This window comes from Nesoenas mayeri (genome assembly GCF_963082525.1).
Source record: "Nesoenas mayeri genome assembly, chromosome: 2".
In the NCBI taxonomy this organism is placed as follows: domain Eukaryota; kingdom Metazoa; phylum Chordata; class Aves; order Columbiformes; family Columbidae; genus Nesoenas; species Nesoenas mayeri.
Window position 1 is genome coordinate 40,672,595 of NC_137543.1, and position 22,094 is coordinate 40,694,688.

The window sequence follows — 22,094 nt, forward strand, 5'->3', positions numbered from 1 at the left end:
TTTGAAAGTGGCAAGTGTGGTTAGCACCCTCCACTAACATCCCCACCCCCTCATCATGTGTGGCTTGCCAGTCGTCCTTCTGGGTCTGGGGAAACGTTCTAAAGTAGTTTGATGGCATGATACATGCTGGTAGTTTGTATAAAAGGCAGAGGGACTTTTGAGGGTGAAGTACTGGCTGGTTGTACTTACGATAAATCACTACCTAATTATGAATGTTTTTTTCTAAGGAGAATTTCTGCCTTGTAGGAAACTGCATGTAACGAATAATTGAAACATCTTAAACATGTTCGCTGTTTCCTTGGGCTCAAGACAGTATGCATAGCTGGATAAGAAGCTTCGCTTTATGTAACAGACAACTTAGAAACTAATGGCTAATATAATACAGCAAATGGAAATAATAATTGGAGATGGTTTCAGTATTTTTTTCTCAAGATAACATTGGGGAAAATCCTCCAAAATAGGAAATTAATACATTATGCTAAAGTTTTTGCTCTTGTTCCATATTTTTTTGTTTTCATTGTCTACTTTTTCATGTAATTTGGGGCTCTCAGCATAGAAAAATGTTTAATTATCCTGCAGAAGAGTGACCTGAGTGTAAAGCAGGTGTCTGATTCATATTCTCCTATGGCCTGATTCAGGTCTGTACAAGCTGATGTCAGATGAAGGGCACTAATTGCCATTATTTTTTAATGTAGCACTTAGAGGCCTGCTGAGCTTGTCTAAGCGTACCACTCATGTTCTTCTGGCTGGATGGTTCTGTGAGGGGTTATTTGGTGACGGCTGGCTCTGCTGTCCGCTGTTGGCACATGGGAAGGCTTGTGGGATGTGGGAAGGCTGAACATGCCAGAAGGCCTTTGACTAGAAAATGGTACAGCATGTGCTCTCTTGAGAGTTTAATATTTGCTCTTGGTTTGAGGCTGCTGCCACAACACCTTAGAATGGAGAACCGCAGGCGTGGTGCCAGCTGTAGGAAGTAAACCGAGGTACCCAAAAAGGCCCTTTCATTGGCCAAGTCTCTTGGGCCATGGAGTAGAAGACTCTCTGGTAACACAGTCCAGTGTGTTTTGTGCAGTTCAGAAACAATCCTGAGTCTTATACTCAGGCCTGAGATTTGACAAATTTGAGCTGCTCTATGAACAGAGCAAAGCCATGACTGACTTCTGCCTGGTCATCTTTCAGACAACAGATAGTAAGACAATATCTACAAATCAATGTGTGAACAGTCAGGCCTTTCTATAGGAGTTGAGAGAATGTTCTGAAGAAGAGATTGGTTTTATGTGGGTTTTGGGGAGTGGAGATCCTCTCAGCATCAGAGAAATAAAACTGTTCAAAAATACGCTGCTGGATGAGAGGGGAAATCTGGTATTTGTGGTGGTTGGAACGGGAAGTGAAATGTCTGGCAGTGGAAGAAAGGGTTCATTTGAGAAGATTTACAAAATAGTTTATGTTGTGAGTTACCCTTGTGGGTAAGGGTCAGAATCCTAAGGGCATGAGCTACCAGAAGAAAAGAGGGAGAGGATCCTCCCATTGAGTGGGGTTAGACCAATCACTGTGCTTATTTGCTTTAATCTTGCAAATCCTCAGAGGTCATATGATTAGAATAAAAACCCACTAATAAACTGCCTAGGTAAGTAAGCATCTGAACTACATTGGACACTTGCCCCTCTTGCGGTTAGCTGCTATAAAAGGTCATTGTTTTTTGGCAGGTTATCTGGGGTAACCAAAGCAAGATACTGCAACCAGTGTTTTGCTTGCTTAAACAGCATTCTTAGCTTTGTCTTTATCAGTACTTCTGATTTATTTTTTTTAAGGACTGAAACTGTAACATCTCTTGCTCTTTCAGGTTTTTCTCATTAAAGAAAGAAATATTATTGCACCCTATAAAACAATAAGAGTAAGTATATATTTTTTTGCCATTCTTAGCAAACTAACGTTCTGCAAGGATTCATGGTCTCATTTCTGAAAGAGTAAGATAATTATCATTTGAGGAATATGACAATAAACATTAAAAAAAAAGACACACAAAAGTAATTGTTCATATCGATAAAATGAGTATCTGAATTCCTTCATAATAGGTTTGTGATATTTCTTAGAGAACATACTGCAGACTTGGCATTTGCTATTTACCTTGATGTGCAGCTCTGTGGTCTCAACAGTCAGAGCTGGCTGCTGGTATTTCAGTGGACACCACATCCTGGCTAAATGGGTTCTGCTCACACCCGATTGGAGAGATTGCTAACTGATATTTCCCAGCTGAGTGCTTCACAGCTCAAAGAAATGGCAGAGAGGGCTGCTCACATCAGAAATCAGACCCAAGTTCTCGTTGCTTTCTGCTGATGGAGCTTCTGAGCCTGGAGGCTTCAAGGCATAGAAGGCATAGGTGCTTTTCACATAGAAGGCAAGATGGGTTAAGACACAAACACAAAATGAAAATGCAGAGTCATTAAACACCAACTTTTTTTGCCCAAGAATTAAAACAAAATTATATTTCTCAATGTACTTGTTCAAGTAAGAAATTTCAAAATGATGGAGACCATAAATTTGCATTTCTTTAATGAACAGCAAAGAGGCAAGAGATTATGTCCGCTCTTTCAACGACTGCTTTGGGTTGTTTTTGTGATAAGATCTGTATCTGAACTAGGCCTTTTTATTTTCGTTGTTTACTCTATGCCATTAATTCTTCATGTGTTGAACCTGTTTTCTAGCCCTATTTTCTGCTTTGTCTCCATGTGCAAAATTTTTTGACAAGACAGGAAAAAATAAAAGAATCAAAAGGGCTGTTTGAAAGTCTTTTCACTCTGTTCTCTCCTAAGTCAAGATTCATTCATACCTAAAACATTTCTGACAGTCAACCATTAGATTTACTTCACAAAAGTGCAGCTATGTTTCTGCGTATTAAAACAAGAAATCTAGCTTGCCTTCAATCATTTCGGATTTTTTTTTCCTGTTTCTGCTAAATATCCTCTACTTGAATCACTGCCAGTTCCAGGTGCATCACTGAGTGTTGGAATTTGGGAGTACATTTTATCTTCCATGTCTGGCATTGATTGTTTCGAATCAACTACAAAATAGCGAGCTATTGTCTTTGCATATGGCTGGAGAGCTATAGGAAGAACTGCTCATAAGAGCTTTTTCATGGTTGGTTGTGAGTAGTCCCTGTAGACCATCCACTAGTGTTTCTTGAGAGCCATGCTTTCTCTGTGGAAGGAAAATGGTGCTCTGGGTGAAAAGTTACAAGGCTTTTGTCTAAATTGCTACTGAATTTCTTGTCTCCCTTTACTCCAGCTCCATTTGCTTTCTGAAGCGTGCTTTCCACGGGAATTGCTGTCAGTTCAGCTCAGATCACATACATTACACTGAAGATCATCTAGATTTCTATGTCTTCTTTCTTTCAGTTTTAAATGCATCCACTGATCAATGTCTTGATGTAGACTTACTGATCACCTTTTTTTTCCTTTGGAAGTCTAGCCTGAGAAATTACAAAACCGTACAGAAATGTTTTGATACAATTTTATACTACATTCAGAGTCCATCAAAGGATCTCCCCACCTTTGCGAAATATGAGTTATGTTTAAGAATTATCATCAGTTGATCCATGCACACACTGTTAAAATACTTAAGTCAAAACCAGAAATATGTACTATGAAACAACACTTAAAGCTGGGAAAACTTTGTGGAGGAAAAAAATGAGGATGCCACATACCCTGAGTGATGTGTTAGTGAGGTTTTTATAAATGACTAGTCAGAATAAGTTGTGATTGGCTTTGGGACCTTTCAGATCAAAACTATTTATGTAGCGGAGAATGATAACATCTATAGTCTAGTATATAAAGATTTGACAGGGTCGTATCTTTTGTCTAAAAGATATACAGTAGCTGTTTAAATGTAATATGTCATTTGCTAGTTCTATATTTACATGTGTTTACCTAATATTAAAATAGAGCAGATACTAGTTAGACATCTACTGATATTTATACTGTATTAATTTGTTCATTTGAAAGCTATTATGTTGTGTTGTATTAAATAACAGACTAAATACGGCACAAAGAGCCTACCACAGGGAAGATGTATTTGTAAAGAAAAAAATAAGGTTTAACAACTGCCTTTGGAATGTTTTGGGTATACTGCAACCTTCAATACTTTGGCCGGGTTTTAGATATTTTGATTTTAGTTTAAACTTTTCTTCCACGGAGCTTTATTTTAAATTCATTTGTAGTAAATGTTGCTTTTGGTTTAGGGTAGAACAGAACACTTGTTCCAACTGGATGTTGCTGGGAAACTAGGAGATGTCGTGCAAAATCTGCATCAGGTATGTGGTTATTCGCTATGTCTACAGATTTTATCACAGCATCTTTTTTGATATTTAATAGAGAACTTTCTCTAAATATTTATTCTCAAGGTGAAATTCTTAGAATATCTGTTTTCAAAATATAGCAGTTGAACGCATCTGGTTGTGACATGTTGTAAGCTACCTATATTAGCTTTTACTATGCAGCGTGGTAGTGTACGGACAAAGTAATAACATGACAGTAGCAGTGAACAAACGTTTCATACTTCAAAAACAAATAATAAGAGCTCTTTTAGTACTCTATCACCAAGAATTCTAAAGCCCCCCCAGTTGCTATTGACTTCTGAGGTGTGTGGGAGATCTCTTTGCTCTTTCATTCAAAGCTTGTTGTTCTCTAGCTTTACAGGGCTTCTTGTCTGGATAAGATGGGAGACCAAGCTGCCATGGTAAGTATCTGATTATTTCTGATATCACTGTTTAATAATAAAATTCTGATATTGCCATTTAATAATGAAATTCTAATTGCATTTGAATCAGAGACCATATTAATTTTTTTTTTCCTTCATATTAGATAACTGCTATATTGCAATCGCGCTTGGCTAGAACTTCATTTGATAAAAACAGGTATCTTTCTAATCATTTTCTACTGGGAAATGATTTTCATCTTGTTGATTTAGCCTACTGCTTTAGTACTTAATAGGTGCTTGTTTGGGCCAGCATAAGTTCTCTAATTCAGAGAGTTACCTTCTTTGTACTCTGAACCATCTGGAATGGAGAATGGGAGATACTGTGTTGTGAACATGAACATGTTACTTTTTTATGTCTCCAATCTATTCCATGAATCTGTGAACTCGTTACAAACTGAGCATCAGGATATGCCAAATAAAGCTCTGTAGAAAAGTCAACTGGTTTGCTGCCAGATGGGTGCAGAACGTAGGAACTTTCCTTTCTGGAGTGCCTGTTAAGGTAGAGATCTCAACAAAGGACTTTCTTCATGTCTAAAATAGGCTTAGTGAAGTCCCCATTCTGATGTGCCAAGGTTATAGGCTAACCTAAAACCTTTATAAAGAATGTAAGGGTAGCTGTCCCTAAGTAAGATCTGGAGGTAAACTTACTCCCTTTCTTCACTTGTAGATTTCAAAGCATTTCTGAAACGCTGCATATGGAATGTAAAGCAGAAATGGTGACGCCACTGGTGACTAATCCAGGGCATGTGTGTGTTACTGATGCTAACTTGTACTTCCAGCCTCTTAATGGATATCCTGTAAGTGCCTCATAGACTGTCTTGCATATGACATGAGCACGCTGCCCCTCTAGTGAACAGTTCTCTGTATTTTTCCTCTTAAATGCTCATGGAGCACATCTACCAGAAGACTCTATTTTCAGTTACAATCAGGAGCTCCTTAGTTTTCCTTGGAGCTGTGCTGCTCTATTGGCTTCAGCATATCTCTGCTTCTGAGGCTCTATTCTGTGCTAGCTTGTCTAAAGTAACCTCTTACTCATAAAGTACAAAATGTCCTTTTCTCATTCTGTATTAATATTAAAGATCACTTTTTGTAACGTTTCATTTAAGATAAATTTCTTAATCTTACTCTGTGGTGCTGTTCCTACCTAGTGAGACCTTTATGTATGTTTATATTAGAAGATCTTAGCTGAGTTTTCTATTAAACTGATTACTTCTTTCTCTAGAAGAATACTGTCTGCATGTCACAGATGGATTACTACTTTGAAACTTTGACACAGAAATAGCTGTGATAGTCTTAGCAGGCCACTAATAGACTAAAAGTATGTCCAGATAATGCAAATGTGTTTTGCAACTAAAGATGACAAAATGCCATTTAATTTCTGTCCACCAGGTGGTACCATTGGCAAACAGTTTGCCGTGCAGCCCAGGGGCTTCCTTATTTTTAATACAATTTATTGTGTTCTGCTCCTCTCTTGCATGATTATTGTAACAGGCAACAGATTCTCTATTTTTTCTTAAGCTGCTTTGCTACTCACACAAGAACCAACAGCAAAGACAAGCTTCCTCTTTTTAATGTAACTGCTTAGCACCATTGTTCCACTGCTAAAATGGCATGAGTGGGTACTGTTTTCATATTACTAGTATCTCTAGGAAAGAGAAACTTGATATTGACTGGAGAGGTTAATGTAGAAGAACGTATACACTCTGGAATATCTCCATCTTTTCTTCCCTCTCCCTACCCCCCCACAGAAACCAGTAGTACAAATAACACTGCAAAATGTGCGTCGCATCTATAAAAGAAGACATGGCCTAATGCCATTGGTAAGCTCAAATATATCTATATTTATTTTTTTTTAATGTCTTACTGTATATATAATTTCTTAAAATGACCAGCTGAAACTGTGTGCATCATTAGGTAGAAGCTACATGTTTCTAAACACTAGATTAAGTAGTGAACAGCACTCAAAGATCCTTTCTGGTTTTTAAGTGTTGTAGTTTTCTGTATTGTCAAAAAGATGAAAACAGAAAGAGTGAACCCTGTCAAGGATGAAAAATTTCTTTCATAAGCAGTCAGTGTAGGAGAAGAGAGAAGGGAGTACCTCCAGGGAGCAATTAATTCCATTTATCTCAAACACTTATCTTGGGATAGAATGAATTGCTCTCTCATGGTGTATTTTCTCTCTGGATTGATTCATGGAGGGAGCTTGATCACTGGTTCAGGTTGCGGCTAATGTGGAGTGATGAGTCCCGCTGTACGTGGCTGAGGGATGATCAGAGTGCTGCAGTGGAACCTCAGTCGTGTGCTTTCACTGTTTGCACTGAAATATCAGTCTTGAACAAAATTTTTGTCTCAAGACATTTAAACTAAATAGACATTTAACTCTTGGCTTCACTACATTGACTTAGGACAAAAAAGCATATTACCTGTGCTTAATCAGTCCAGACAGAGCTAATCTATGGACAGCTATAAATCTACATTTGCTCAGTTGAGTGTAAACTGAATGCTTGTATAATAAGAAATAGGAAAGGTCAAAATGTTAGACCTTGTTGGCAAAACTGCTACCCAGTTTAAAGTATTAATTTTTAGATTTTAGTAATGGGAATATTCTATTAAAAAAAAAAACAAAACATGAATATTACAGCTTGTCAGTAATTACTCTCATTTACTTTCCCCTCCTCCTTTAACTTCTAAGGGACTTGAAGTATTTTGCACAGAAAATGAGCTATGTTCTGACATCTACTTGAAATTCTACAACTATCAAGATCGAGATGAGCTCTATTTCCTTATTGCGACATACATAGGTTTGCAGTATTTCTTTATTAATGTAGTCTGTAGTACCTTGTGAGGGGAAATTTGTCTGGGTTTTGCTCTGTTGATTTGTGGAAAGAATGAGAGGAATAAACAGATGTATTAACCCTAAAAACTTTTGATAGAAGTAAGCAAAATTCAACGAATGTTGTGAAGCTGCATGTATTCTGTTTGTGTTTGAAGAGCTGAGATAGTATTAAGGTGAAACTAATTGTCTTGATTTGCAACTAGATATGCACTGTTGTTTAACATGCTCCTCCCCCAAAAAGGGGTGGCAAGGGGGAACAAACTCAAACCACTTTATCTTCAAAGCAAGGGGTAAATAAGATTGACTCAACTAAATTGTATTTTGCTGAAAGAATATAGACTAACTTGTGGGTGGATCACCCTGGCCCCCACTTAAGTCCAAGTGAAAACCCTTTTGAGAATGTTCCTGCAATGGATGGATTTCCAGGGCACACACAAATACGTGAACTTTCCTTGATGTTAGCAGGGCTTGATGAAGATTACTGTTCTGAAACAATTAAATTCTCATTTCTATTAGATCTTGTATGCATTAATTCCTAGAAAGTAATACATATCTTTTGCAGATCATGAACAGAAACTTCCTAAAAGGCTAGTGTGTCCTGGGGAGAAAATAAAAGGGAAAAAGCTAGCAGATTTTCTGTGATGCTGCTACAACTGACACACTGAGACTCATGTTTACCACCAATTTTGAAAGTGTTCATGTATTTTATTATTATTTTTTTTACTATTTGGTTATTGTACCACAAGGCTAGTTCTGTTTTAATGAATTTGCTTGAATATCAGTTGACATTTTCCCCACTTCACAAAGCAAAAAGGCCACAAAGAAGTGATCACCTGAGAATCATTTTAGTCTTTTAGATTTAGAAGAAATAGATTCTGAGGTGATTTTCTCTGTTATTGAAATAACTGCATGCTGTTACCCTGCTTCAGACTTTGTTTTCTGGATAGCTTTCAAAGGTGAAATTTCAAGGTGCAGACGAAGATGATGATGTTGTTGCTGAAGTTCAGAAATGAAAAACGAGTGAGCCCTTTCTCTAAAGGTGTTTGTAGCCCCTCAGTAGCTGTCTCTGACAGCAGAAGATCCTCCCTTTGAAGGTGTTAACACTTTTTGCTGGTATAATTTAAGGTGCTAAGGTGAACAGAGGATTGAGTTATATTTTCCAGCCCATGCTAAGCTAAAATAGAGGCCCACCACATCCTAATCTGAATTCCTTCTAGTTAATAGTTGTAGTGATAATATTAATTTGATGTTCAATAGAAATCCTAATACTTTAGCTTTGTTTTGTAGCTTTCAGCAGCAAATGGTGGTAAAAGCTATTTAAGGATTTTAAGTAGAAGGAAGAGCAGCCTGTAACACAGATGCAGTGGAACAAGCATACAGAAGTGTATCATGTAATGCTTTGTATGGCAAGGATGTGGTTTCACTGCGATTACTTCATGAAGAAGCTGATGATGGTTTGTTGCCATGATACCACAGTGGGAGTCCTTCGATTCTGCTGTTGCAAGTACTTGCCAAAGTGCTGTAAGCTGGACCAATGGAAGGAACAATTAAAAACAACAATAAAACACTTCTCCATGCAAAACCATTCCCCCAGCCCACTATTTCTCTTGATAAACCTGCTACTCACAGGACAGACAAAAATAATGATTATGATATCTCTTTAATTTCATTTTAAGATGGAGAGACAGAATGAATATTAGCAGGTCAATTTGTTGTACAGCAGCATACCTTTCTGTTGTAGCTATTGAGCATAGTGTAATGAAGTATTGAATTTATTGAGCACCTGCCTAGTGCTTCAAACAGAAGCTCTGGGTGCATAATTCCTACTTTCTTGAGTGGTAGTCAAGTTTTATCTTCCTTTAGTCTCTCTGTTTCAGTGGTTCTGAAACTGGATCCTACTTGCATACAATGTGACTTCTTTCTAGAAGTCATTGTTAGTCGACATCCTTAGTTGTCCAGTAGGAAAATATAGTTAATTTTTTCTTGGCTCTAGCAGAACTACTTCTAGAAATTTGAAGTCTTAAAGGTTTCCTGATTGCTAGGAGAGCTGTTCATGGTCTGCAAATACTTTTCTGTACCTCCATAAATCTTTCTTTCCTATCCATTGTTTCCATGTTTGGCTTCACACTCCTGCATGATTTTTTTTGTTGAATGCAATTTAGGCCTGTTTAAGCAGATCTTACAAGATGTATAAAGTATGGTACCTATTGAAACGTAAAGTTAACCACTTAATTCTAGCTTGTTCTTTTAAACAACTTTGTCCTTAATCATTTTATAATACCTTGCATAATGTTAATCACTGTATAAATTGGGAGCGGAACTCCAAACTTCAAAACTCTTAATGCTTTGTTTTGTTTTAGAAAATCATATAACAGAGCATACAGCTGAAAGTTATATGTTGCAATGGCAACGAGGACATATATCAAACTACCAGTATCTTCTTCATCTCAACAATCTGGCTGACAGGAGCTGCAACGATCTCTCCCAGTATCCTGTATTTCCATGGATCATAGCAGACTACTCTAGTTCAGTATTAGGTATGTGTATACAGAAAGATATGTTAGTGTATCATGTCCAACCTGAACTACTTTGGGCCAGGGGGGATGTAAGTTACACTGTGTAAAGTTCATGGTACATCAAAATGCACCTGATGTTAGCAATCTTGGGTCTTTTCTTGCGCATTTACCCTTACTCTGGAGTTTAGTGGACAAAACACCTCACCTTTTTCTGTTAAATATTTCACTTATCCCATACAGAGTTTGTACCAAGCATCTACTTGATCATTTTGAAAATCTGTGGTCCTGAGTGCTCAGACACTTTGTGATTTCAATAAATGCAAAAGAACCAGTAAAATGGCCTCTTGTGGAACAAGCTGGGTGCATTGAAATCATATAGAATCCAGGTGTTCTTTTACATTTCTCAGCATTGGAAATTTAAATAAAGAGGCTAACAAGGCTTATGCCTAATTCAAGGGTCTTTGTGCAATGTGTGTTGGATGCTTCTCTTTTTGGGGATTCTGTCCCTCAACAAGGAGTAGGGGAATCTTGTGGTGTTCATCAGCGCTGCCTCAGACACTCCAGTCTGACTGTTTGGTGGGGTTTAACTGTAGCATGACAGAATAGTTAATGAATAGAAAGAAGATTCTAGCTGCTTTTTGTGCCCTGGGTCGCAGGATTCATGTTGACTAGGTGATATTAGGTGCAATAGCTGTCACATAGATGTAACTACTGGGTCTTAAGGAAGAGGTTTGAGGTTAAGCCTACTTGAAAGGAAGGCAGTAAGTAGCTGTTTACAGTAAGACTTTCATTCTTTTGTAGTTAAGGAGCAGAGAAAATTACTAGAGGGGGCTCTGAGTTGATTTTTTTGTTTGTTTTCTTGTGGAGGTTTTTGTTCTTTTTTTAAAATACTGATTAGAATATATTCTTGTCTAGTAGAAACAACACATTTAACTATGGGTTTTTTTTAGATCTGACAAAGCCTGAAACATTCCGCGACCTTAGTAAACCAGTTGGTGCCCTGAATAAGGAAAGGCTGGATAGATTATTGGTATGTATATCTTGGCTTTTATGTGTTGCACACTTTGGGCCTTAAACATATTGGCAATAAAAGGATCTCTGTCAAGCAAGCTGTGAGAACTATGTAGTTATCTAAAACTAACTATAAACCTTATCAGAAGCAAACTTGCCTATACACATATCACATTTATTTTCAGCTCGATTTCGTCAGTGCTGATTTTGTCAGTACTAATTTTAAGTGATTTGAATCCATTTCCTCTTTCTTAGTACCGCTTCATATGTATGCACTTTTATTTGTTTTACGTCATTTTTCAAATAAAATCCCCAAGTCCATGTAACTATTGTAACTGCATTTCTGTGGCAGGCACTCAGATGCTATAAACATATTTGGAAATATAAAACTTCAAGCCCAGTGGGTTTATATATGTCATGTAAAATACATGTATGAATTAAACAACACAAAGTACTAGAATTCTTAAGTACTTCCTTTTAAGTAAAATGCTGAATTTGAGGGAGAATGCTTCCAAGGAAGGAGATCTGTATCCACGGAGATCAGAGCACCAACTTGAAATTTCCACATGCAGATAATAGCGCACAGACTTTTTCCATTTCTCAAAGTAGTCAGTTGTGGGTTTTTTTCCATAAGCAATCAAACACGTGGTTACAGGCTTAGAAGGTTCTTGGTTTCTTAGTTTTTAATCCTTTGTATTAAGTCATTGTCTCCTATGGTAAGTTAATTACTCCAAAACCATTTACAGAATGTAACTGTATTTAATGTTTCGGAATCTTTATTAGTTCTTAATGAAGTATTAGGAAAAAAAAATATCACCAGATTAACTATTTTATATTGACAAAAAAGATTATTTCAAAATCATAAAGCTTCATGAGGTTGTGGTGGGAAAGAACATGATCAGTATTAGGTTTCAATAAGAGTAAATAAAGTTTTCTCTCGAAGATCTGACTGTTTCCTCAAACTGTTAGCCACCTCATACATAGTGCAGTAAAAGTAACTTTGTTTAGATGATTGTAGGTTTTACAGATCACACCTAGGAGCTTCAGACAGGAGGGAATCTTCCAGGTTGAATTGAGTCAATATGTTCTTCCATCCTCATTAAACTTCACGTGAAAGATAAAAAGAAAGCCTTTGCACTCCTTTGAGGTTGAGTCACTGCAGTTACAAGTGAAAATGAGTGGGAAAAAAAAGCAGAAACCCTGATAATTCTGGATGATAAGTTCTAACAATTTTTTTTTTTGCCATATTGATTTACTGATCTGATTAAAGCCGAGTGGTTGTTAGAACTGAGAGGTTTTTTTTTTCTCACTGGAAAAAAATAGGGTAGTCCTAGTCTGTGTCTTTACAAAAAAGTAGCAGGTATGTGTTCAATATTGAGGGAAAGCAGGAGTGCTGATTTTAAACAGACCTCTCTTTCTTCTTTACATGTTGCAGACACGTTATCGGGAAATGCCAGAGCCCAAGTTCATGTATGGGAGCCATTATTCATCTCCGGGTTATGTTTTGTTTTACCTTGTTAGAGTTGGTAAGGCAGCTTTTATGTGCTCTGTGAGCAGACAGCTACCTCCACCGTGGACAAGGTTTGGAGGAAACTGATGGGTTTTTTTTCTTCTCCTTAGCTCCAGAATACATGCTGTGTCTGCAGAATGGAAAGTTTGATCACGCTGACAGAATGTTCAACAGGTTTGTTTACATTTTGGCTGTAACTGTAACTAGTTTGGTTTTGTTTTCAAATGTGCATCAAGGGAGTGCAAAGCCTTAAAAAGAATGGTTTTTTTTTTAAAGAAATGTTGATTGATATGTGTTATCTAGTCTTGCAGAAACCTGGAAAAACTGTTTGGATGGTGCAACAGATTTCAAAGAGGTAAATAGCTGGAAAATGGTGCGAGTCCTTCTTGGTGTCTGTGCTAAGTTTTCTATTCTTAGAAGTCTCCTGTTGATTTGAGAGTTTTGGGGTGGGGTGTGTTTGCTTGGTTTTTTTTTTTTTAATTTTTGTTGTGTTTTTTAGTTGTGTAGGGGTTTTTGTTTGTTTTGTTTTAAGGCTCTTGACTGCATTTTATGACTCCTTTAACATTTGTAACTTGTTCCTTCTCTGTAATTTCATGATTGCTTGTCTGTGTCTGCTTTCTGGCTTTTAGTTTGACAGAAGTGTCATTGTGAATGTTATTGCAATAATTGAGAATTACCAGAGTGGATTAAAGCTGAAAAGATGCAATTTTATGTATTGTCTGCTGGAATCTTGTAAGGATTTGTTGTATTACATCTGGTTGAACTATAGAAGTATTTTCTTAGTTATTTGAGCCTTATAAAAACTATAACTTGTAGAATACATTGAGAATGATTAGCTGTCAGACAGTAAGTGCTGGTAAATAATGTCTCTTTTATAAGGAGTTTAATATAGTGGTACTTTAAAAAAAAAAAAAATCTATCGTTAATCATTAACTATAGTGGTCTTTAAATAGTTGACTTCTGAAACTTTTGTCACCATGCAAGTTTTATTCTAGATTTTTTTCCTTAACTTTTACCTGATGTCTTAAAACTTAGAAGGTACCTGTGCAATGATAATTCTGAAGATACTCTTAGCTATTATGGATCTGTATCTCACATATTACATGTTAAAAATACTTATGCCACTCTGAATTTAGCTCAGAGAATTGCCTTTAAGGTAGCCAAGAAGCCTGAATGTAGTTTGGAGGATAATGGGGAGAAGTTTCCAGTGCTTCTTTACTAACAGAGAAGAAAGCCTGGAAAAATTACTACCCAGCTGTGGGGGCTTGACTGAGGAACTTTGATAACTTCTAGGTTTTTACTGATTGTATTCTACTTAAGTGATCAAAGCTAAGCTATTCTCAAAACTTTCTCTTTTTTTTGGTCTTCCAGTTAATTCCAGAATTTTATGAAAATGATTCTAGTTTTCTAGTAAACAGTTTGAAGTTGGACTTGGGAAAAAGGCAGGGTGGAAAGATGGTTGAAGATGTAGAGCTTCCCCCTTGGGCATCAGGTAATGACAGTCAACTTCTTACATTATGAATTAAGTCAAGATTATATAGATTCCTGGGATGGTGGTTCTTATCTCAAATTCCCATTCCATTTCCTTTTGAAGGAATTTTTGCTTCAAAACATGATGTAATTAATAGTTGTATTGAATTTTTATAGCAAATTTGAGGATTGGTGCGCAGTGTTGGGTTGGGGTTTTTTTGTTTGGCTGTTTTTTTTCAAGAAGGAAGAGGAACACAGATGGATGACAATACTGAATGGGATATCTTCTCCTTTAATTAACCTTTCTCTTGCCAGGTCCTGATGACTTTCTTCAGAAGAGCCAAGAGGCTTTAGAAAGTCAGTATGTATCAGAACATCTTCATGAATGGATTGACTTAATATTTGGCTACAAGCAGAAAGGAAGTGAAGCAGTTGCAGCTCACAATGGTAAATACATACTTTACAGAAACAGGGGGGAAAAAAAGGATACTTTAATTAGGCAGAAATGGTAAATAACAGCATATCTGTAATGCCCGATTTCTTTTGAGTGTTCATAACTATGCTATGAATGCTTGATCCTTAAAGGAAATGCAGTTCTTTGTTACTGGAAATAGGCTTATCTAGTAAAATCTGTGGCCTTCGTGGTGATTTGCATCTTTGAAGATGTACTTAAGATGGTAGGCAAGAAGATTCTACAGCCCTGCTGTTATTTGCTCACACAGTGTGGTGTGGCAATGTAGTATGGAATTAGTGTTTCCCAGTTGAAAATGGAAGTCTGTAGGGTCTCCACACAAACATGTATTTAACTCTCCTATGCTGTATTTGCAGTGTGAGAATTTAAATGCGATAGATTTTTTTATTATTGTTATTTTTCCCCCTGCTCCTGAGAGGACTGGCTAGGAAAAGAATGGGGCTAATGGGTTATAGCTCTTTAGGAGCAAGAATGAAGGAAAAAGTGTGCAGGTGACTCCATTTGTCTTTGGGTACTACCGCAGTAGTATATAGGCCTTTTACTCTACACATGGAAAGTTTCACTGTTTGCAGTCTTATTCTGAAGGTGTAAGTAGCTGTGGTAGATGCTTACAAAAGGAGATGTTATTATGTGGTTGCTTTGGTGATGTGTTTAATTTATCTAGACCAAATAGTAATATCAATGATGAACATATTGAGCAGTCTGATATTTAACCACGTATGTTACTACTCAATAAGGAAATGTCTTCTTGGAAAAGAAAGATTAGCAGATCAGACTTATAGGGTGTTTATTCCTGCAGCCTTGATCCTTTTGAAGGATTACAGGTAACAATATTGAGACAGTTTACACTTAACAAGAAAAAATAGGTTTAAAAATAAGACATTCCTACAACAGTGGGGAGGGAAGGAAAAAGCAGCTCTTCGTTTTGGTTGTCAGTGCATTCTACTTCCAGGGTAAGATAATGCAATTTGTTTTGTGATGTGGTTTTTCTTGTTCTGTGTGTGTTTTGGGGCTTTTTTGTTTTGGTTTTTTTTTTTCTGTTTTTGTTGTCATTGGGGTTTTTTAATATCACAGTATCACAGTATGTTTGGGATTGGAAGGGAGCTCAAAAGATCATCTAGTCCAATGCCCCTGCTGGAGCAGGAACGCCTAGGTGAGATCGCACAGGAACATGTCCAGGTGGGTCTTGAATGTCTTCAGAGAAGGAGACTCCACAACCCCCCTGGGCAGCCTGTTCCAGTGCTCTGTCACCCTTACTGAGAAGAAGTTTTTTCTCAAATTTAAGTGGAACCTCTTGTGTTCCAGCTTGATCCCATTACCCCTTGTCCTATCATTGTTTGCCACTGAGAAGAGCCTGGCTCCATCCTTGTGGCACTCACCCTTTATATATTTATAAACATTAATAAGGTCACCCCTCAGTCTCCTCTTCTCTAAACTAAAGAGACCCAGCTCCCTCAGCCTTTCCTCATAAGGGAGGTGGTCTACTCCCTTAATCATCTTGGTTGCCCTTGCTTCTTCACACGTCCTTAAAACATGATTGGCTGTATTTTAGATTTTTGGAGTTTGGTATCTGATCATACTGTGACCATAAATGTCAGTTACAATGTGCCAGGGCCTTTGAATATTGCAAATTGGCATTTAAATTATGGCGCCTATATTTTTCTCTCAAATGAGAGCACTTTTTATACATAATGTACTTCTGCTGCAATGGATTTTTATTAGCATAATGAATTGCCGACACTTAGGTAGATAAGAGAGGCAGAAGGGATCTGTGTATGAATGAACTTATCTCAAAACATAAGGTAAGTATTGCTTTGCAGAGGCCCCAAAGTAATTCACTATCTAACTGCTAGCCTCAGAACAAATGAACAAATTACCAGGTAGACTTTTATAATTATTCTTTACTACATTTTGTTACCTGTCTAGAAAATAACCAGAGATCCCATTATGAAACTGTGCTTTTCTTTCTTTACTGGGGAGGGTTAGTATTTAATGAAGCTTAAATAAGTCATCCTTCCTTTATGGAAGGACTGCTTTCTTCTGAAACTTTCTCTGAGTTCTTTAGAAATCCTAAAATATATTCAAGTAAGAAACCCAGGATTAAAACACAAGATCTCAAGCTCTACAGCCTGCTGAAACAGCTTAGTTGCTTAAATATAACCAAGCTGAGTAAAAAATACAACTTCTTTTATAGCAGATATGCAAGGCAAAGAAAATGAGCCTTGAATATCTACATTGTACAAATAAACTTTTTTTTTTATTTCCTCCAGTGTTTCACCCATTAACTTACGAAGGAGGAGTGGATTTAAACAGGTAATTAACAAGAATCAGAATGTTTGTGTTAAAGCAGTTAGCTGAATTTCTCAGTATCCGGATTATCTGTGGGCTGTAAAAGTGCTCTGTGTGTGAATGGTGTAACTCTTCGATTTTTATGCTCCCAAACATGCAGACAACCAGCATCAGGTTGTCCTTTTTAGCATGCATTGAAAGGTTCTTACTTGAACATCTCTTCAGTCTGACTTTTGTGAAATTGCTGTGGTTTTGGTTGGTTGGTTGGGTTTTGTTTGTTTGTTTTTGTTTTTTAATCTGCAAGTATACTGTCACTGTACATAAACAAAATTATGAAGCTGTCATGACTCTCCATCACATCTCTGGTAAATCAGTTCTGTAAGAATTTGTGATGGCCTGTAGTGCTGTAGTAACTGCATGTGCAGGCTCATGCTTCCAGGGGAGTGGAGGGGAAAAAAAAGCACTCGTCTACTTGACTTAATCAAATGTCTTGTTTTTGTAAAGTATTATGGACCCCAATGAAAAAGTAGCTCTGCTGACACAAATCTTGGAGTTTGGACAGACGCCAAAACAGTTGTTTACGATTCCTCATCCCCGAAGGATAATACCGAAGTTGAAAAGTTTGTCTCGAACATCTAGTCACAGCGTTTCCATAGCTGAGTCTCCAGGTAAATGTATAACAGATAAACTGATGTAATGGATTTGTAATTTTGAGAAGTTCTGTATCTTTCTCCCACAGGATCTCATTATATAACTCTCTTGGCTACTTTCCCTGTAAGACAATTCAGAATAGATCCATGAACTGTTAAAGAAAATCTGACAATACCAGCTTCGAATTTGAAAACAGGATGTTGTGCTGCATTTTTGCCTTCTGTTCATGTGGTCTCCTGTGGGACTGCTCAACCTCTGCTTTTGAAGTTGTGGAAGGTCCATCACCCCTGGCCTTTCATGGCACATCAAGTTAATAATGACAACAGCTCCAATGACCATATCTGCAGGCATTCTAAATGATGTAAATATCTGTTCAGTTTTTGGAACAGGGATGGCTTTGGAGTGGCTTGGTCTAAATAAACCCTAAGAACTTAAATTAAGCATCCAAATGTCTTTCCTTTTCCATGACTTGGATGAAAATCTGTAAAGAAAGTACTGTTTTCCCTAGATAGTGTGTAGAGACTATGTTGACTGAATAACTGTCTTCAAGACAAGCGTATGCATGTGTCTATATATATATGAAAGCTGAGGACACGCTAGAGCAGGTCAAGAGAAGGGCTACAAAGATGATCAAAGGACTGGGAAGACCGCCATATGATGAAAGGCTTAGAGAACTTTTCCATTGGGAAAGTTCTTGATACCTCCATGGAACACCAAAACATCTCTGCTGAAAAGTCTTTCGTTTCGGGTGTTGTGTGGTGTTGTTGTTTTGTTTGTTTGTGTGTGTTTCTTTTGTTTGTGTGGGGTTTTTTTCCATATTGGAAATGTATTCGGTAAAGTCTCCAGTTTAATAGCCCTAGTTTGAGGAGAAGAATAATACTTTTGACTGTGTAAGGCTGTGCACTCAGGAAGAGATTTGGAAAATAGTGATCTTATCGCTCTCTGCATTAGCCAAAAATTCTTACTCCTTGGAACTCTGCATGATATCTGTACTTTCATATTTATGTTTGCAACTTCAGCTACCTAGTTATTTGAAGTCTTTTTATTTTCTATTTGTGATGAAACTTTGCTGTGTCATTTTATTGCAGTTTCTCCAAATGAGGAGTCTTTTGAAGATTTGACAGAAGAAAGTATAACACTTGCTTGGAACAATATTGCCAAACTAAAATTAGATGAGCAATATAAAATTCACAAAGAGTAGGTACTATTCTTTTCACAGCCAAAATTGTTCTATTTAATGGGGGTGGGGGTGGTATCTGTGTGTCAATCTGAATGAGGGGTTAGGGTCTAAGGTAAATATTTTTCTTTGTGGAACAGCTATTGATTTGATTGTGTAAAATGAGTTTGAGTATATGATGGGTTATCAATCCAGAAAAGGTATTTATCAGCTTGATTTTTTTAAAATTATTTTTTTGTTCCTAATTCAGCAGATATTGATTACCCTTCTCTAAAACAGCGATAGCAGCAGCCAAAGTCTTCCATTTATGTATTTATCTATGTATAATCCCAGGATGACCTCACTTCTTCATCTTGCTTGATTTGAAAGCTTAAACCTCTTCAATTCATCTACCGTACACCTTGAGCTGCTGCTGTATGAGCAGTTTGCCAAGTCTCCAGCTACAAGTTTTCAGTTAATCCAGATACAAAACTACCGTTCTGATGGATTCCTGGGGGGCTGTGAGTTGGCAGGGGCACTTCAGGTAAACTTTGAAAATACCTAACAATGCACAGCAGCAGCTGTATTTTAAAGAACAGATTTTCATTTGGCCCCTTCCCTTGTCCTAGTGGCTGGACTAGTAGGAGGGTTTCTTGCTACCTGAAGTGCAACTACTTTCTTGGTGGCTGTAACTCAATCTAGAAAAGAAATATTTTCTTGTCTAGAAAACAAGGTAATATTTGTAGTGAGAAAGGGTCTCTGTTACCAGATTTGTTAGGGTTAGGAAAACCTTGATCCTGAAAACAGACTGGAATTTCAACTTCTGATTTATTTTTTTTTTTAACCTGAAGACTGCTGAGGGTAAAAAACAAACAAATAGAAGCAGATCTGTATAGCAGAATTTTGACTGTGCAGAATGCTCTGTGCTTCCTAATAACTAGTTCCCTGACGTAATTTATGTGTCTAAATTTCTAAACTATGTTGACTTTGCCAATGTCAAGTTTGAGGAGAAAAGACATGCAAGTTCTGATTTCTGACATACGAGGTGTTCAGTATCTGCCTGTAGGCAGGTTCCTGACTTCTTGTAGCTCATCCTGAATTGGAAAGACTGAATGTGAAACTATTTGTTCGCTCATGTGGCCATGGTCGTTCTGATGAGGGTGAAGTTCTTGAAGAACAATATGGGAACCTGTACTGGTGTTTCACATATTATGTCAAGGTATATTTTTGTCTCTAGGCATATAACATACCATTGTAGTGCTTTTCATCTCTTTGCATGTCTTAGCTCTTACAGAGATCAAAGAATGACTTTCAACTGTAGCTGATTTGCAGTATGGTGGTTTAAGTTTCAAAACTTGTGAAATGACCTATAAGCTTACTTGTATTAAACAGGGCAATCACTGGAATAGCAGTCACTTGCAGCGGGTCGTCTGTTTTCACTACTTCCCAGGGTAAGTATTATTGCAGAGATATTTACTAGAACCTGCAGTGTAAATGCAGGCTAATGTTTTGTGAACAAAATAGCATGAAACTCTGAAATGTAGTTAAGATTGAATCCCATTAATATCTTCCCTGAGAGCAAAATGAACACATTAAAGGGGATATTTCTGGAATCACTGGGTTCTAGGTTTTTTACAGGCATGAAGGGAGTGGCCCTAATCTTTTGCCAAAATCAAGATTCTTGTTTTCGCTTCATGCTCAGTTCCTTCTCACTCACAAACATTTCAGTGTTTGTATGTGAAGGCTACTTCTGCTTGGCTTTTGGATCATTGCCTTTGCAAGTCACCTATTATAGAAATGAAGTTAAATATATATTTCCTGTAGTTAAATAGCTTAAATTCATTATTTTTTTTAGGTTTGAGACCACTTTGATTTACTGATTTCAATATTATCTATATCTAGGCTTAGGAAGGTGGTAATTTCTCTTTTTAGATACCAGAGTTACCTTAGAGTTTGATGGGCATGAGGAAGTCCAGCTGTAACTAGTTCCAGGCTCAAGTCAAAAGCTTTTTTTTTATAAGGGTTTCTCAAAGACTATGAGAAACCTGTACCTGCTTTTCCTAGTAAGATATTTGAATATTCAAACAGAAGCAAAATTACTAGCTTCTATAATATGAAACAGTTTTTTTATCTTCTATTTTGTCCATTATCCCCAGATTCAACTTTGAAGATGTTTTCCAAAGAATCAAAAACAATCCAGAGAAGTGTGTCCTTTTCAAACATGGTAAGTTGCTGTAGAAATAAAAACAAGATCACTGGGAATCTTCTGAGAGCTACTCAGAGAAATGGCTCTTGGCACTACATTGCTGCCTCTTTTCTTCCCCTGCCCACTCAAATGGATTGTGTGTGAATAATTCAGCAGAGTGAACTGAAACTCTTGTCAGGGCTCCAGGGAGACAGAGAGCATTCTGCAAACATGAACAGGGAGAATTAAATGGCTGCACTTTACTTCTGCACTATAATAGCTCTGTTCTGAGTTGCCCTGCTATCCAGGGAAGGTCTCATGGTAGACAAAGCTAATTTGGCATGAGCAGAGGAGTCTTCCTGAACAACCTTGAATTGCCATTGGGACCAGGATCACAAAGCTTAAATTCCACCCACGTGCTCACATCCAGCATTGCCTTGCTGCTCCCAAGTGTTTGAAGGCTGCAAGTCAGCTGGCAGAAAAGAACCAAGCACAGGGAATGGAATCCATGCTGGGGAAGTTTGAGCCGTCCTTCCCCAATGAGCAATGATCTCAGCAACCTCTGAACAACATTTTTCCCCTGCTTCTAAAACAGAACTTGGAAAGAGATTCTATATTGGATTTTCTGTGCCTGAGCACAGACCTGGGTCATAGAGATTAATTCCCAATTGTCATGTTCAGAGTCCTTTATTGAGGCAAGACACTAGGATATGTCAGCCTTCTCTGTACCCTCATCTCTAGGGGGAACAAAAAAGGCAAGTGGGATGCCCAGACAGAAGCCATAGCCCGCCCCAACAGGTCCCCAAATAAGTTACAGGAGCAGGACCCTCCGGTCTGCCATGGCACACAGCAGGTAAATCTAGATACAGCAATTCCTCATGCTTTAGCCAAGGTAAATTTAGGAATGTCACTTCTTGACACTGTAAAAAGGGAGCTCTTTGCCTAGGCTAAAAGTCAGCTTTTCCTGTGGAGGCCTTGTATACTTTTTTTTTTTTAATTACTGTTCTCCTCTCTGTAATTTGAGTGCTGATCTGTTGCAGCAATGCTAGAAGCAGTAGTCTTTTTACAGTCCAGGAGCATACTGTTTTTTAGAACAAATATAAAACATGACTAGTAATGATACTAGTAGAAGCACTGGGCTGATTTTTCTTTCCCCTTGCTGCTTCCAGTGATGGTAATGTAGCTAAGCAGCTGTCTATAAAGGATGTTAGAGAATGTTTCATGCTGAGAATAGTAGGAATTA

General features: G+C 37.5%; 1 protein-coding gene across 3 annotated transcripts in view; it reads left to right on the plus strand.

Annotated features, from left to right (window-relative positions):
* Window positions 1-22,094, plus strand: part of NSMAF (neutral sphingomyelinase activation associated factor) — a 40,119-nt gene that overhangs the window by 12,354 nt on the left and 5,671 nt on the right. For 2 of the 3 annotated variants that reach the window (XM_080339332.1, XM_080339331.1), the window contains exons 6-24: window positions 1,844-1,894; window positions 4,238-4,309; window positions 4,687-4,734; window positions 4,860-4,912; window positions 5,423-5,552; window positions 6,504-6,575; window positions 7,448-7,556; window positions 9,952-10,128; window positions 11,058-11,137; window positions 12,554-12,644; window positions 12,739-12,802; window positions 12,932-12,983; window positions 14,000-14,120; window positions 14,414-14,545; window positions 16,841-16,883; window positions 17,364-17,527; window positions 18,599-18,707; window positions 20,059-20,117; window positions 20,823-20,890. In XM_080339332.1, the coding sequence (XP_080195458.1) occupies window positions 1,844-1,894; window positions 4,238-4,309; window positions 4,687-4,734; window positions 4,860-4,912; window positions 5,423-5,552; window positions 6,504-6,575; window positions 7,448-7,556; window positions 9,952-10,128; window positions 11,058-11,137; window positions 12,554-12,644; window positions 12,739-12,802; window positions 12,932-12,983; window positions 14,000-14,120; window positions 14,414-14,545; window positions 16,841-16,883; window positions 17,364-17,527; window positions 18,599-18,707; window positions 20,059-20,117; window positions 20,823-20,890 (1,695 nt within the window). Of the gene's footprint in view, window positions 1-1,843; window positions 1,895-4,237; window positions 4,310-4,686; window positions 4,735-4,859; window positions 4,913-5,422; window positions 5,553-6,503; window positions 6,576-7,447; window positions 7,557-9,951; window positions 10,129-11,057; window positions 11,138-12,553; window positions 12,645-12,738; window positions 12,803-12,931; window positions 12,984-13,999; window positions 14,121-14,413; window positions 14,546-16,840; window positions 16,884-17,363; window positions 17,528-18,598; window positions 18,708-20,058; window positions 20,118-20,822; window positions 20,891-22,094 lie in introns of those variants that run through there. The other variant, XM_080339333.1, reaches the window with a different exon arrangement.